The sequence below is a fragment of the Vitis vinifera genome, chromosome 4, assembly GCF_030704535.1.
Source record: "Vitis vinifera cultivar Pinot Noir 40024 chromosome 4, ASM3070453v1".
Taxonomy (NCBI): domain Eukaryota; kingdom Viridiplantae; phylum Streptophyta; class Magnoliopsida; order Vitales; family Vitaceae; genus Vitis; species Vitis vinifera.
In genome coordinates, this window is record NC_081808.1 from 17,318,478 (window position 1) to 17,334,370 (window position 15,893).

A 15,893-nucleotide genomic window follows, 5' to 3' on the forward strand; every position below is an offset into this window, starting at 1 on the left:
AAAGAGCCCCCCCTAAAAGCTAATCTATTTCTTTCCTTCCATACCGTCCAAAAAATACACAATGGGATAGAGTTCCAAATCTTTTTCCTCTTTTTCCCCACAAAAGGGCCCCTCCAACTAAATAACACCTCTTTGACTGTCTTTGGGATCACCCACTGAGCCCTAAACAAGGCAAGGACGATCTCCCAGAGGACCCTGACCACTATACAATGTAAAAGAATATGATTTACATTTTCCTCTTCACAGCCACACAAAAAGCAACGATTAGGGAGGTGCCACCCCTGTTTTTGGAGCCTATCCAAAGTGAGGATCTTCTCCCACGTGGCCTCCCAAGCAAAAAAAGCAACTTTGGTTGGAACCTTATCCACCCAAATGCTCTTTTTGGGGAAGGCGATGGCACTAGGAGCAGCCAACAAATTATAAGCATCCCTAATCCGAAAAGCACCATGACCCCCTCCTTTCCATAACACTGAGTCCTCTTCTGAAGAAATCTTGAAGTCCCTTAGCATATGAAACAACTCTCCTATCAAATCCAGCTCCCAGTCATTAGAATCTCTAGAAAATCTAAGATTCCAACCTCCTTGACCAAGGCTTGAGTCCCACACTTCATTAACTGTTGCGTTCCTATGGACCGCCAAGGCAAATAACTGGGGAAAATTTTGGGATAGCGCCGCGTTGCCACACCAATGATCAGTCCAGAACTTAACCTTAGTCCCCTCACCCACCTTGAACCCTATGTTATTACAACACCAGTTTGCCTCCTTGAGAATCTCCTTCCAAACCCCCACTCCAAACGTTCCGCGAGCTTCATTAGTCCGCCATCCAAATCCCTCTTGGCCGTACTTCACCTCAATCACCTTCTTCCAAAGGATTTCCTTTTCAAAGGCAAATCTCCAAATCCATTTACCCAACATGATTAGTAATTGAGAGATCTTTATAGGAAAATTTTAGATACTAGTGGGACAAACCTTTTTTTTTGATAAGTAAAAAGAAGTATATTTAACGAAAATCGGAAACACCAAAAACCGGTGCCCTCTAAGTATACAGGGAGTATACACACCACCTTCCCTAACTAGGAGCCTATCCAGTCTACAAAACTTACAAGAGAAGAATGACTCTCTGCTAGGGAACCCTTGACCCATGACCAAAGATTACATACAAAAGAATATTTCAACCTTTGAAGCGAAAGATCCTCATTCCCAAACGCTAGCCTATTTCTCTCCTTCCAAACTGACCAAAAAATACATAAAGGCGCCATTTGTCAAGCCTTTTTGCGTCTTTTCCCCACAAACCCTCCATTCCACCCAAGAAGGGTTGTCTTCACTGTACACGAAAGAGTTTATTTATTGCTTACACCCTATCATGGCATATGGAGTTAGCATGATTAGTAAATTTATGCATGGTTCATTGGAGGTTTATGTAGAGGTTGCCTACAAGATTGTTAGGTGCTGCTCATATCTAATATTATGCTGAAATGTGAACTTACAAATATTTTCCATGCGATCCATCATCACATGTAGGATTAATTAGTGACATGTGGACGCACCCTAGGGGCCATGCCATTAGTAGCCCTAGACTATGCAAAGTTGTTGACGACATACAATGTCATTTTATTCCATGTGACTCCGATAAACATGGTTTTCTAGTCTACTTCCTATATGATAGTATAGTGACTACCTAGTGCAGATGCTCACAAAATGTGGATGCTCACCTATGGAAAAGGCTAAAAGCAAGTTACTTTGCACCTCTGGGGATGGAAGAGTGATATTAAAAGGTGAATGAATGAAGTGCCAATCCTAACGTGCTAAGCCAGGAGATGAGAGACTTCCCCACGTTTGTTGGCTCTATTTAGCACTTTTTTAGCCTATTAAGAAGGGGTGGGTGAAGGGAGGAATAATCCCTACTAAAACCTTAAGAGATCTAGCACATTTTTAGTAGATTCATCAACGTATGATTAATAATCTATGCCTTCATGAAAGCTAGGTTGTGAAATCATTCAACAATGATCATATCCTTTTTGACAATAGATAAGAACCTCCTGTCTCCAAAGAAATGCAAGAAATAAGCCATGTAGAATCACCTTCCACTAGAATCAAGATTCTAGAAGAAGCACCTCAAAACAAGATAAGAATTCCTACTTTTATGACCATTTTAAAATCAAGTTTGGAGAAAGCATGCACCACCTCACCTGTGTAATCTTTGATGACAACCTTAGTACTTAGTTGATCTAGGTTCCCTAAAACGTAGATATTAATGTTAAGTTTGACGTTGCCATCAAGAGGACCATAAACAATCAACATCTTGTTTTCTTTTCTTCTCGCTACACGTTGCATTTCAATATAAAGAGATGGGACTTAATGAAAGACTCTAAAATGATAATCATCATAGATATCTAAAAAATGATAAAAAAAAAAAGAATTATCCTGTTATAGGTGTTAGATAGTGTACAATTATTTCAGTTATTTACTTTTCCTTTTCTTTCCTTATTGTATTGTGGGTCCCACTAACATGTATATATATACTAAAGTCCAATGTGTATTATTAACAGTTTTTAATAACAAAAATTAGGGATTCTCCCTTTTCTCTCTTTTCACATGGTATCAGAGCCTAGGGAGAAAAAAAACCTAATTATTTCCGGTTTATCTGTGAATCAATTTTGGGAAACCTTTCACTGACCGTGTTTCATTCCGATCACCTTTCTCATCTCCTAAAGCTTTTCGGTCAACCGTATCGCCGTCAGAAAACCCTCACCATCGTTAGAAAACCCTCACCGCTGTCGACTTTTCCCGGCGACTTTTCCGGTGAAGTCCTTTTCTGACACCGACCATACCATTAGGTGCTCAAGAAGGAGATCTTCAAGTTTTGTCAAGGCACCGGAGGGAGATTCTCAGTCACGCGCCGACAACTCGCGTTTCTTCTTCGGTGGCCTGAACCTCACGCGCCCGCGCATGAGGGCACGTGGAGCACTTTCCAACAACACGATGCCACCTCCAGCCTCGCCTGACGCCATCTAGCCACTCTCCATCTATGCTTGTGCCATCCGAGCCCTGCAAGTGCATTTTTTGGGGTTTTTTTGTCTCCGTCAGCCCTCTAAACAGCCTTTTGGGCGACCTCCGGTGACTTCCTCTCCACCCCGAGCCCTACACGTGTCTTAGGAAGTGTTCTTCTACCCTTCCAGTAGTGCCACATTTGTTTTTCTTTACTATTTGGTCTCTCACAGCCGCGAATCCTCGGTTTTTCTTCTTTTAGCCGCGATTTGAAGTCGTATTAGGGCTCTCTTCGATCCAAATATATTTCATTCTCCAGATAAGTAGATATGGCTACTAAAAGTTCCATTTTTTCCTCTGTTATATCTGGATCTTCTATGATTACTTTGGAGAAATTGGTTGGCAGTGAAAATTATTTGTCCTGGTCTGCCTCTGTGGAGCTTTGGTTTATGGGTTAAGGTTATGAGGATCACCTTGTTATGCAGGAAAGCGGATATCCCTGAGGTTGATAGAGTACAATGGAGAAAGATAGACGCACAATTATGTAGTGTGTTATGACAATCAGTTGATCCTAAGATTCTGCTTCATCTTCGGGCCTACAAAACATGCTTTAAATTTTAGAATCAGGCGAAAGGGCTATACACAAATGATATCCAACGTCTTTATAAGGTGACTTCTTCTATTGTCAATGTCAGACAACAAAACATGGATTTATCTACTTATATTGGCCAGATTGCCTCTCTTAAGGAGGAATTCTTGACTGTGATGCCTCTTACTACTGATGTTGGGGATCAATGAACATAGATTGACAAGTTCTTCATGGTTCTTACGCTTATTGGCCTCTGTCCAGATCTTGAGACCGTCCGCGATCAGATTCTTGGCAGTTCCTCCGTTCCATCCTTGGATGATGTGTTTGCTCACCTCCTTCGTATCTCCTCTACTCAGACTTTGCCATCTGATAATACTTCAGATTCTTCTGTTTTAGTTTCTCAAACTAACTCTCAAGGAGGATGCAGTGGTAACCGAGGTAGAGGCCAAAGTCCTCATTGCACCTATTGCAATAAGCTTGGCCACACTCGTGATCGGTGTTATCAGTTACATGGGCGGCCTCCCCGCACTGCCCACGTGGCCCAGTCATCTGATCCTCAGCCGCCTCAGCCGCTTCAGCCTCCAAGTTCCTCCACATCTTAGGGTATTTCCCTCATTGATAGTGAATATGATGATTATCTCCGTTATCAGGCCACCAAGTCAGCTTCTGTTGCCTAGACTGGTAATGCTTCTGCTTGTTTTACCCACACATCTTCTCTTGGACCTTGGATTCTAGATTCTGGCGCTTCTGATCACATATTTGGTAATAAGGATTTTTTCTCTTCTATTACTACTACCTCTGCCTTACCTACTGTTACCTTAGCTAATGGTTCTCAAACTGTGGCTAAAGGCATTGGTTTGGCACATCCTCTCCCTTCTCTACCTCTCACTTCTGTCCTTTATACTCCTGAGTGTTCCTTTAATCTTATCTCTATCAGCAAAATCACTCGTACTCTTAACTGCTCTATTACTTTTTCTGATAAATTTGTGACCTTGCAGGACTGGAGTACGGGGAAGACGATTGGCATAGGACGTGAGTCTCAAGGCCTCTATCACCTCACCTCGCCTTCAACTCCTGCAGTTTGCATTTCCATTGATGCTCCCCTTTTTATCCACAGTCGCCTAGGCCACCCTAGTCTATCCAAGTTCTAGAAAATGGTCCCTCATTTTTCATCTTTTTCGTCGCTTGCGTGTGAGTCTTGTCAGCTTGGGAAACATACTCGTGTCTCGTTCCCAAAGCATTTGAATAATAGGGCAAAACCTCCTTTTGAACTTGTCCACACTGATGTTTGGGGTCCTTGTCGGACCGCGTCTACTTTAGGATTTCAGTATTTTGTCACTTTCATTGATGACTATTCTCGATGTTCTTGGTTATTTTTAATGAAAAATCGAGCTGAGTTATTCTCTATTTTCCGGAAATTTTATGCTGAAATCCAAACCCAGTTCAATATTTCTATTTGTGTGTTACGTAGTGACAATGCCAGGGAATATTTTTCTGCACCATTTACTTCATTTATGTCTCAACATGGGATCCTTCATCGGTCTTCTTGTGCTCATACTCCTCAACAAAATGGGGTAGCTGAACATAAGAATCGACATCTTGTTGAGACAACTCGTACTCTCATTCTCCATAGTAATGTTTCTTTTCATTTTTGGGGGGACGCTGTTCTTACAGCATGTTATTTGATTAATCGTATGCCCTCATCTGTATTACACGATCAGATTCCTCATTCTCTTCTTTTCCCTGACCAACCACTTTATTTCCTTCCTTCTCGTGTTTTTGGTTGTACTTGCTTTGTTCATATTCTCATTCCTGGACAGGACAAACTTTCTGCCAAAGCCACAAAATGCACCTTCTTGGGATACTCCAGACTTCAAAAGGGTTATTGTTGTTATTCTTCTGAGACTCATCGCTACTTTCTCTCCACTGATGTCACTTTCTTTGAGGACTCACCATTCTTCTCCACCTCTGAGTCTCTTTCTGTTTCTGAAGTCTTACCCCTTCCCATTATCTCCCCACCTGATGCAGTGCCTTCTCGCCCACTTCAGGTTTATCATCGCCGTCATCGTGTCGCTGTTCTTCCTTCTTTGGCCGAGGTACTTGCTGACTCACTTCCTATCCCTTCGGCTTCTCCTGCCCCAGCTTGGCCTCCTTCTGCTGACTTACCCATTGCTCTTCGGAAAGGTAATCGATCTACTCGTAATCCTCATTCCATTTACAATTTTTTGAGTTACCATCGATTATCTTCACCTTATTCTGCATTTGTTTTTGCTATATCTTCTGTTTCTCTTCTCAAGAGCATCCCTAAGGCTCTTTCCCATCCAGGCTGGTGACATGTAATGGTAGATGAAATGACTGCTTTACACTCCAATGACACTTGGGATCTTGTTGTTTTACCCTTTGGTAAATCTACAGTGGTTGTCGTTGGGTCTACACAGTTAAGGTTGGCCCTGATGGTCAGGTTGATGGCCTTAAGGCCCACTTAGTTGTTAAAGGCTATACTCAAGTTTATGGTTTTGATTTTGGTGACACTTTCTCTCCTGTTGCCAAGATAGCTTTTGTTCGTCTATTGCTCTCCATGGTTGCTATGCGTTCTTGGCCTCTTTATCAGTTAGATATTAAAAATGCTTTCCTTCATGGGGATCTTGCTGAGGAAGTTTATATGGAGCAACCACCTGGTTTTGTAGCTCAAGGGGAGTTTGGTTTAGTGTGCATGTTACGCCGTTCTCTATATGGCTTGAAACAATCTCCTCGAGCATGGTTTAGTCGTTTTAGTTCTGTTGTTCAGGAGTTTGGGATGTTTCACAGTACAACAGACCATTCCGTTTTCTATCATCATAACTCTTCGGGGCAGTGTATTTATCTGGTAGTTTATGTGGATGACATTGTTATTACAGGCAGTGATCAGAATGGTATTTAGAAACTAAAGCAACACCTTTTCACCCATTTTCAGACTAAAGACTTGGGGAAACTCAAGTATTTCTTAGGGATTGAGATAGCTCAATCTAGTTCTGGTGTGATTCTTTCCCAAAGGAAGTATGCTTTAGACATCTTGGAAGAAACCGGTATGTTAGACTGTAAACCGGTAGACACTCCTATGGATCCAAATGTCAAACTTATACTAGGACAGGGGGAGCCTTTAGGAGATCCTGGGAGATATCGACGACTTGTAGGTAAACTGAACTACCTCACCATTACTCATCCAGACATTTCTTTTCCTGTAAGTGTTGTTAGTCAATTCCTACAGTCACCATGTGATAGCCATTGGGATGCCGTAATCTGCATTCTTCGATATATCAAAAGCACACCAGGCTAAGGTGTGTTGTAGGAGAACAGATGTCATACCCAGGTTGTTGGTTACACAGATGCAGATTGGGTTGGCTTACCCACAGATAGACGTTCCACTTCCGGGTATTGTGTTTTTATTGGAGGTAACCTAATATTCTGGAAGAGTAAGAAACAAGATGTAGTGGCCAAATCTAGTGCTGAAGCCAAGTATTGAGCTATGGCTCTGGCAACATGTAAACTCATATGGGTGAAACATCTTCTTCGGGAGTTGAGATTTGGAAAGGATGAATAGATGAAGCTCATCTGTGACAACCAAGCCGCTTTGCATATTGCATCCAATCCAATCTTCCATGAAAGGATCAAACCCATTGAAGTTGACTGTCACTTCATTAGAGAGAAGATCGCATCAGGATGTGTGGCGACTAGTTTTGTTAATTCAAATGATCAACTAGCAGATATTTTTACTAAATCTCTCAGAGGTCTTAGAATTAAATACATTTGTAACAAGCTTGGTGCATATAACATATATGCTCCAGCTTGAGAGGGAGTGTTAGATAATGTACAGTTATTTTAGTTATTTATTTTTCCTTTTCTTTCCTTATTGTATTGTGGGTCCCACTAACATGTATATATATACCCAAGTCCAATGTGTATTATTAACAGTTTTTAATAACAAAAATTAGGGATTCTCCATTTTCTCTCTTTTCACAGTAGGAGGGAAAAGTAACCTTTTACAATTTACCATGTACTTAAATTAAGTTAATTATGGACCAACAAAAAAAATCAAATCTTTATAATTAATTTAAATTGTGACCAATTAAAAGTTGCCACATGGCATAATTTTTCTACCAATGAAATAATGTCGTGTACAACATAAGCCTCATGCAAAGAAAAAACAAATTGATTTCTATTTAAATAAAACATGTATATGTTCTAAAAATTAAAATAATTATTAGAATAAACAAAAATGATAAATTTGATAGTTGAAAAGACAATTATCTCTTCCAAATCTGCATAAATATTATTTTTAATTAAAGAATAATATTTAGGACTACCGAACATGATATTTCAAATCTCTCTAAATATTAATTTTAATTAAGGAATAATATTTCAAAGGAATCATAAAATTGTCCAAATATGGTGCTTCCAATTCTATAAATAAGATGATTCTAAAGCTTTTGAGACAGAAGTTGGAAGATGAGTTGAAGGGAAGCTCTTCAAAGGAGATCTAAAGCTTCTTCAAATCTTCAAAGGAGATTTCAACGTATCTTTGATTTTGTCAAAGTGTCTTTAAATTGTCTAGATCTTTAAAGCCTCAAGTTTCAAACTTTAAGATCAAAATCTACACAAGATCTCTTTGATTTGAGATCAAGCTATTGAAGTCCTTAGTCAATGTTGTTCAAGTCAAACAAAGGCCCAAGTTAAGCCAAAGCTTAAGTCACACTAAGACCTAAATCAAGACAAACTTAAACCTTGAGTCACACCAAGACCTATGCGAGACCAAGCTCTAAGTTACGCCAAGGCTTAAATCATCCCAAGGTCTAAGTCAAGCTAAGGTCCAAATCACACCAAGGCCCAAGTCCAGACAACACTTAAAATTAAATCAAATCAAAGCTTAAATTAAGCTTAAGCTATTTGAAATCAAGCTTCTTTTAGCCCTCAATTAGCAACTAGGAAAGAAAGAATTAGAGGACAAAATAAAGATCGTACCTACATCATTTGAGGCATGCTCAGGTCTTAAGATAAATCTGGAGAAAAGTGAGTTGATTCCTATTGGGGATGTCCATAATATGCAGGAGTTTGCCGAGGTTTAGGCTATAAGGTGGGCACCCTTCCAACCACTTACTTAGGCCTCCTCTTAGGTGCTCCTTACAAGTCCAGTAGAGTTTGGGAAGGAGTGGAGGAACGTTTCCAAAAAAGGCTTGCTTTGTGGAAGAGGCAGTATCTTTTGAAAGGTGGAAAGTAGACGTTGACTAAGAGCACTTTATGCCCCTCTTTGTTATCCCCAAAAGAGTGGCAGCCAAATTGGAAAAGATTCAAAGAGACTTCCTATGGGGAGGAGGGGATTTGGTGAAAAAGCCTCATTTGGTTAAGTGATTGATTGTTTGTATAGAGAAACAAAAGGGGGGTTTGGGTTTTAGAAGCCTTTCTCTTTTCAATAAAGCTTTATTGGGGAAGTGGTCTTGGAGATTTGTTAGAGAAAGGTACCCTATTTGGAAACAGGTAATTATTGGCAAGTATGGGTTACAGGAGGGGGGTGGTGCACAAAGGAGGTGAGAGGGACGTTTGGTGTAGGGGTTTGGAAAGCAATTAGAAATGGTTGGGAGGTCTTCAAAGACAAAACAAGTCTTTAGGTTGGTTTGGGGAATCGGGTGAAGTTCTGGAATGATAGGTGGTGTGGGGAAACGTCTTTGAGAGAGGCGTTCAGGGGCCTTTATGCTATCGCTTCCTCTAAGGATGCTTGGGTGGTAGATGTTTGGGATGGGGGTAGTTGGGGTCCGAGGTTTATTAGACAATTCAATGATTGGGAGTTGGAGGATATTGATGCCTTTTTTGGGAGGTTGCACAACTACGTCATTGCTTTGGGTGCCACTGATGACATGGTTTGGTTAGGGACTAAGAATGGAGTTTTTTCTGTTTAGCCTTTTTACTTCTCTTTGGCTAGTAGGAAAGCGGAACCTTTCCCTCATTGTACAATGTGGAACTCTTAGGCCCCTGTAATAGCTAGCTTTTTTGCTTGGGAGACAACTTAGGCTAAGATATTGGCACAAGACCAACTTAGAAGGAGGGGATGGAGGATGCCAAACAAATGCTATATGTGCAAGGCTGGAGAGGAAATGGGAGATCATATTCTGTTACATTGTTCAAAAGCAAGCTTATTGTGGCAGTTGGTCTTTGCTCTATTTCATGTGTAGTGGGTGATGCATTCATCTGTGAGAGGGGTGCTCTTAAGTTGGAATAACTTCTCGATTGGCAAAAAGAGGAAAAAGGCTTGGAAAGTTGCCCCACTTTGCATTTTTTGGTCTATTTGGAAGGAAAGGAATAGGAGAGCCTTTGAGGATAGGGAAAACTTAGATCAAACAATTAAAAGTTCTTTTTTATATATCTTTTTTGGGATTGAGTTGGAGTGTACATGGGGGATAGTGTTACTTCTTTGATAGATTTTGTGAATTGGTTAGGCTCTCTGTAGGGTGCGATCGTTTTTTGTGCATTCTTGCCCCTATTGGTTTTTGTATTTGTGTACATTGTGTACACCTTTTTTAATATAATACTTCTTTTACCTATTAAAAAAAAAAAAAAAAAAGATCGTACCTATATCATTCTTTAAAGTAATAGAAATCCAATTTGACTACACAATTTTTTTTTTTTTTTAAAAGAGAAATTTGTTTGTAAACCTGCATATCCTCCCCCAACCCCTTCTTATCCTTAAAGATCCCAACACATCTCTTTTGCCAAATCAACTATATCAAAGTAGGGACAATAGATAGCCATAGAACTTTATCTTTTCTCTCCTTACGAAATCCATAACAAAGTAATTGACAACATTTGTTAAAGAAAGAACATCCATAACTGAAAAAGAAAAAAAAAAACATAGCAATTAAAAAATTAGATGGTCCATAGATTTTGTGTTATCCATTCATAAAACATATTTTCTAAGGTTGCTACCTTAGAAGGGTTGATAACCTTGAAAGGCTTACAAAGTTAAAGCATATCGTTGTATTGAGTTTGCTATCAACCATGCAAAGGCTTTGACCTTAGGTGAGGCATATTTTTCTGAATGAATTTAGTTAGGTGGAAAATTGTTGAATTAGTCACCAATTTAGGAATTGGAATAAAGACCTAGAAGAGAATGTGCCTCTTGTGCCTAGGTCCAACATCTTTCGTGTCTAAGTAGACACCTTCCAAGATTGGAGATTAGAGAAGGAAATGAATTTGGTGATTTCTCTATCATTAAAATTTCTCCAAGAATTGAAGTTCCAAGCGAGAGAAGGAGAAGCTTAGGACTTGAGCAAACATTAAAAATTTCCCCATTTCAAGATTTTGAACATGTGAAGGGAAAGGATGTTGAATGGTTTGATTACCAATAGTAGTTTTCTCAAAAACTTGTTTTAAAACATATTGAAATATTTGTTTGATAGAGAGAAAAGAGGAAAGCCTTAGAGTGATGGCTTTCCAAGAGTTGTTAAGCTACTTTCTTGTTTTTGGCAAAGCCATATGTCAGGCCAAAATCTTATGGGCACATCTATGGCTAATAGGAATCTCAGGGCTTGTTTGGAAACTATTCTTGAAAACAATTTCTAACTTACAAAATACATATGATAAACTTTTGATAGAATATATATATATATATATATATATATATATATATATATATATATTTTTTTTTTTTTTTTCTTTTTTGAGAATTTGTTTTAAAAAGATGTTTTTTAGAATGAATTTGAGGTGTTTCTAGTTGTTTTTTTAGTGTTATGAACAATAATTGAAAAGATGGAGAATGATTTGGGAACTTTACATATAAGTGTATAGTAGCTTCATGGAGAATAAGTTGGAAAACTATTTTCATATTTAAGTTTCTAATAGGATTTTATTCTTAAAAACAATTGAGAATAATTTTTAATAATTGTTCTCAAAAACTATTTTTTAAGAACTGTTTTAAAATATATTGCATGTTGGAATCAATCAGTTCACAAGCATGTGTAGCTGTATTGCTGTAGGACTCCCAAGTATAGTTTCCTTCTGAAGGGGTTTGAATCCAAGATTTGTATCATTTGGGTGGGTTACCAATATATACATATGTTGAGATTTAAGATAATTCATAAGATTAATATTGTTAAGCATAAACTTTTGGAAATAATGGCTAGGCTCATTCAACTTAAGTTGTCATCCATCGGCTGGACGAGTAAAGCATGGGGATGGCATGATCTAGAGTGGCTTTGGTTGGACTTCACAACCCCACTTAAGCTTGGGGCTATGTTAGAATTTAGTTGAAAATCAAATTACTTTTGCTCTATCATTTGACCTTTTTATGTTCTAGGAAAATCTAGCTTGACACACTATTACAAGTGCTCATGGGCCTTAGTTTCTGGGCTTTTTCCTGTCTATACATGACTATGCATAATTCTTCAAAATTTGAGTAAGTATTTCTTGTTATGATTTTCTTTCTTACTTATCCTTCTTGTTCTAAAATACTTCATATTTTTTTATGCATGTTGGAATCAATCGGTTCACTACTAACATGAGCAACTATACTTATCCAGGACATATGCATGTCGCGGAGGCACTAAAAGTACCAATTCATATGTTTTTCACAATGCCATGGACGTAAGTCTTGTTTGGTTGATGTAATTTTAACATGAAAAATGTTTACTTAGCAATTATGTTGCTTTTGATTAAAAACTTCCCACTTATTTTGTACATCATTCATTTTATTGTTGTACATTTCTTTATGGAACTAGACTGGTTGATACTTGAGATAGTTATCCTACTGCATTAAATGCTTCATTACCACGTAAAATTAGGAGTGTTTTGAATTTAGTTTCATGGTGATATTTGATTCCCTTTTGTCAGGCCTACTAGTGAATTCCCACATCCTTTGTCTCGTATCAAGCAATCAATTGGATATAGAGTGAGCTTTTTTTTAAGATCTTCTATTGATTGTTCTTGATTTATACCCAAACAATATTGCTCACTCATTTCTATTTCTCATTTAAAGTCCTACTCTTTTGTCAGATTTCATATCAAATTGTTGATGCAATGATTTGGCTTGGGATACGAGACATTATAAATGATTTTAGGAAGAAAAAGCTGAAGCTAAGACCTGTGACATATCTAAAAGGATCATATAGCTCTCCTCATGATGTGCCTTATGGATATCTCTGGAGTCCTCACCTTGTTCCTAAACCAAAAGGTCACTTTTACGTATTTCATTTATATATGATAGCGTTTTTTATTAAATTGCTACTCCAAGGTATAATCGTCAGCCCTGCACTTATTTCTCATATCGATCATTTAAAGCATCACAATAAAACCAACAACATTCAGGAGCACATTGTTTTGTTTGTTGGTTAAGGAATCTTATTTTGGGATATTTGTTGCTGCAGATTCTTTGCTCTAATGCTGGGGTGTCTGATCCTTTTCTTTTAACAAACTGTTGATTTTTTTTTTTTTTTTGGGTCTTATTTTTACTAAAATACATCCTTCAGATGCTGTGCTTATATTTTGCTAATACTGTAAGTTACCTGTCGTATTAAAGAACTCATTCAATGTTCAGTGATTTACAAGGTATTGGCACCTTGAAATGTTGTTAGATGGTAATGAACATACAAGGCATATGGCGATCTTAGGAGGTGTTTTTCTGAATCTAAGGAAGGTGATATAGTGATGATTTGTATATGACCTGAGCATTTTCCTAAAGTTGCATATAAGAAGCTACATTCCAAGAATGCTGGTCCATACAAGATTATGAAAAAAAATCAGTGCTAATGCTTTTGTTCTTGAGCTGCCTGATGATATGGGTATTAGTAATGTGTTTAATGTGAAGACTTGACATTACATAAAGGTCATTATGATGGTTTCCTTCAAGATGAAATAATTATTCGATTGCCATCATCACCAAGCTTAAATGAAGAGATTTAAGATGTGCTTGATGATTGAATTGTATCCGCAAGATGGGGAGGCTACGAAAATAAATTGCTCTTTTTTTTATTCCACTTGGAATACATCTGAGGAGAATTCAAATGAAAGTTTCAACATTTTTTATTGTGGAAGAATGGAATTAGGAAAGTTGTGATTTTGTAGAGAGAATTGGACAATCCTATGATCAAAGGGATGTGTTGTAATTGACTTAGGAAAGTTCCTAATTTAGGTGCTAGGATTTTTTGTATGTATATATATATATATGTGAATCTTCGTACAAAAAAGGATTAAAGAAAAGAATTTTTTACGTTGTATTCCTTCCATCTCTCTTCTACACGGTATTAAAGCTTTAGGCTTGTAAATCTGGGTGGAGAAGATTTTTTTTGGGCCACCTTCATTGCCTAGTGGAAGAGTAGAATGGTCAATCTTAAAGTTTCCTCTTGTTTGAGTCGAGCCATTGCAGCTGTTGAATATAATGTATTTATAGTATACAATCTTTCTTTCCTTTCTTAATATAGGTCACATATATGGTAGTTAGTTCAACCTAGCCTTGTATATATATTTCTCTATTGTAAGAAGTTAATCATATGAATGAGAATTAAGGTTTTTTCTCTCTCTCTTTCAACATGGTATCAGAGTCAAGGGAGAAAACTTTATTTTTTCTGGTTTACTTGTGTAATTAATTCCAGGAATCCGTACAGTGACTGTGTTTCATTCTGGTCACCTTTTCCATCTCCCAAACCTTTCCGATCAGCCATATCGTGGTCAGAAAATCCTCATCATCGTCAACATTTTTCCGGCGATATTTTCCGGAGACTTTTCTGACAGCTTTTTCTTCCGGCGATATTTTCCGACACCGACCACATCATCAGGAGCACAAAGAGGAGATTTGCAACTTTTCTCAAAGCACCGAAGCCAAAAACCGATCTACGCGCCTCCCACGCGCCGTTTTTCTCAGGCGGCCTGAATCCCACGCGCCGTCGTGTGAGGGCGCGTGGCCCACTTTCTGGTGCCGAGCTTCTACCAGTAGGCTCGTCCGGCACTGTCTTGCACTTTTAAGCCTCCATCAGTCCTCTTCGAACCCTGTTTCTCCATTTTTTGGCATTTCAGCCTCCGCGGGTCTTCTTTCAGCCTCCGACGGCCTCCGACGACAGCTCCCTTCCTTGGCCGAGACCTGTGTGTGCCTTGGGAAGGCCTCTTCTTCATCTCCAGTCACTTTTCTCCTTTGTTTGGGTCCCGACATACCAGGTTCTTCTTCCACAGCTGTGATTCAATCTCAGGTGAAGTGGATATGGCGACTAAAAATCCTATTTTTACATCTGTCATCTTTGGATCTCCTACTATCACATCGGAAAAATTGATTGGTAGTGAGAATTATCTCTCCTAGTCTGCTGGGCAATAGAAGCAACAGAAGCTGATGTGGCTGCCTGATATCGGAGATAGGCATCATAATCACTACCAGTAAGGGTGTTACTCTGAGATGTGGAGCTCGCAGCAGAGGCAAGTCGAGATAGCAGAGGATCAGATGACTGAGCAATGTGGGCAGTGCGAGAAGGCCGTCCATGTAATTGATAGCAACGATCTCGAGTGTGACCAAGCTTATTACAATAGGTGCACTGAGGACGTTGTCCTCGACCTCGATTGCCACTACGTCCTCCTCGAGAGTTAGTTTGAGAGGCTAACACAGATGAATCTGAAGGACCATCAGTCGACAAGGTCTGAGTAGAGGAGAGGCGTAAGAGATGAGTGAACACATCATCCAATGATGGTACTGATGGACTAGCAAGAATCTGATCTCGGACAGACTGAAGATCTGGACGGAGGCCAATGAGGGTTAACACCATAAAGAACTTGTCAGTCTGTATTTGTTGAGCTTCAGCACCATTAGTGAAGGGCATCAAAGTTAAGAACTCCTCCTTAAGAGACGCAATCCGACCAATATAAGTAAACAAATCCATGTCCTGCTGTCTCACATGAACAATATAAAAAACCGCCTTATAAAATTGTTGAATATCATTCGTGTATAATCCTTTAGCTTGAGTCCAAAATTTAAAGCAGGTTTTGTAGACACGAAGATGATGTAAAATTTTGGGATCAACAAATTGCCATAATACGCTGCATAATTGTGCATCGATTTTCTTCCATTGCACTTTGTCGACATCAGGTATAGCATCCTCAGGTGTAACAAGATGATCCTCATAACCTTGTCCCATAAACCTGAGTTCCAATGTCTCTGTCTGCTTTACTCAGTCTCCTTCTCTTGGCCCATGGATTCTAGATTCTGGAGCATCTGATCATATAACACATTTTCTCCCCTATTACTACTACCTCTACCTTACCTACTGTTACTTTAGCTAATGGTTCCCAAACTATGGCTAAAGGTATTGGTTTGG

At 38.9% G+C, this 15,893-nt stretch overlaps 1 protein-coding gene across 2 annotated transcripts in view; it reads left to right on the forward strand.

Annotated features, from left to right (window-relative positions):
• The window catches only part of LOC100264986 (sterol 3-beta-glucosyltransferase UGT80A2), a 56,622-nt gene that overhangs the window by 18,040 nt on the left and 22,689 nt on the right, over positions 1–15,893 (forward strand). For both annotated transcript variants that reach the window (XM_010650972.3, XM_019219524.2), the window contains exons 6-8: positions 12,123–12,186; positions 12,433–12,490; positions 12,595–12,772. In XM_010650972.3, coding sequence (XP_010649274.1) covers positions 12,123–12,186; positions 12,433–12,490; positions 12,595–12,772 — 300 coding nt within the window. The remainder of the gene's footprint in view (positions 1–12,122; positions 12,187–12,432; positions 12,491–12,594; positions 12,773–15,893) is intronic.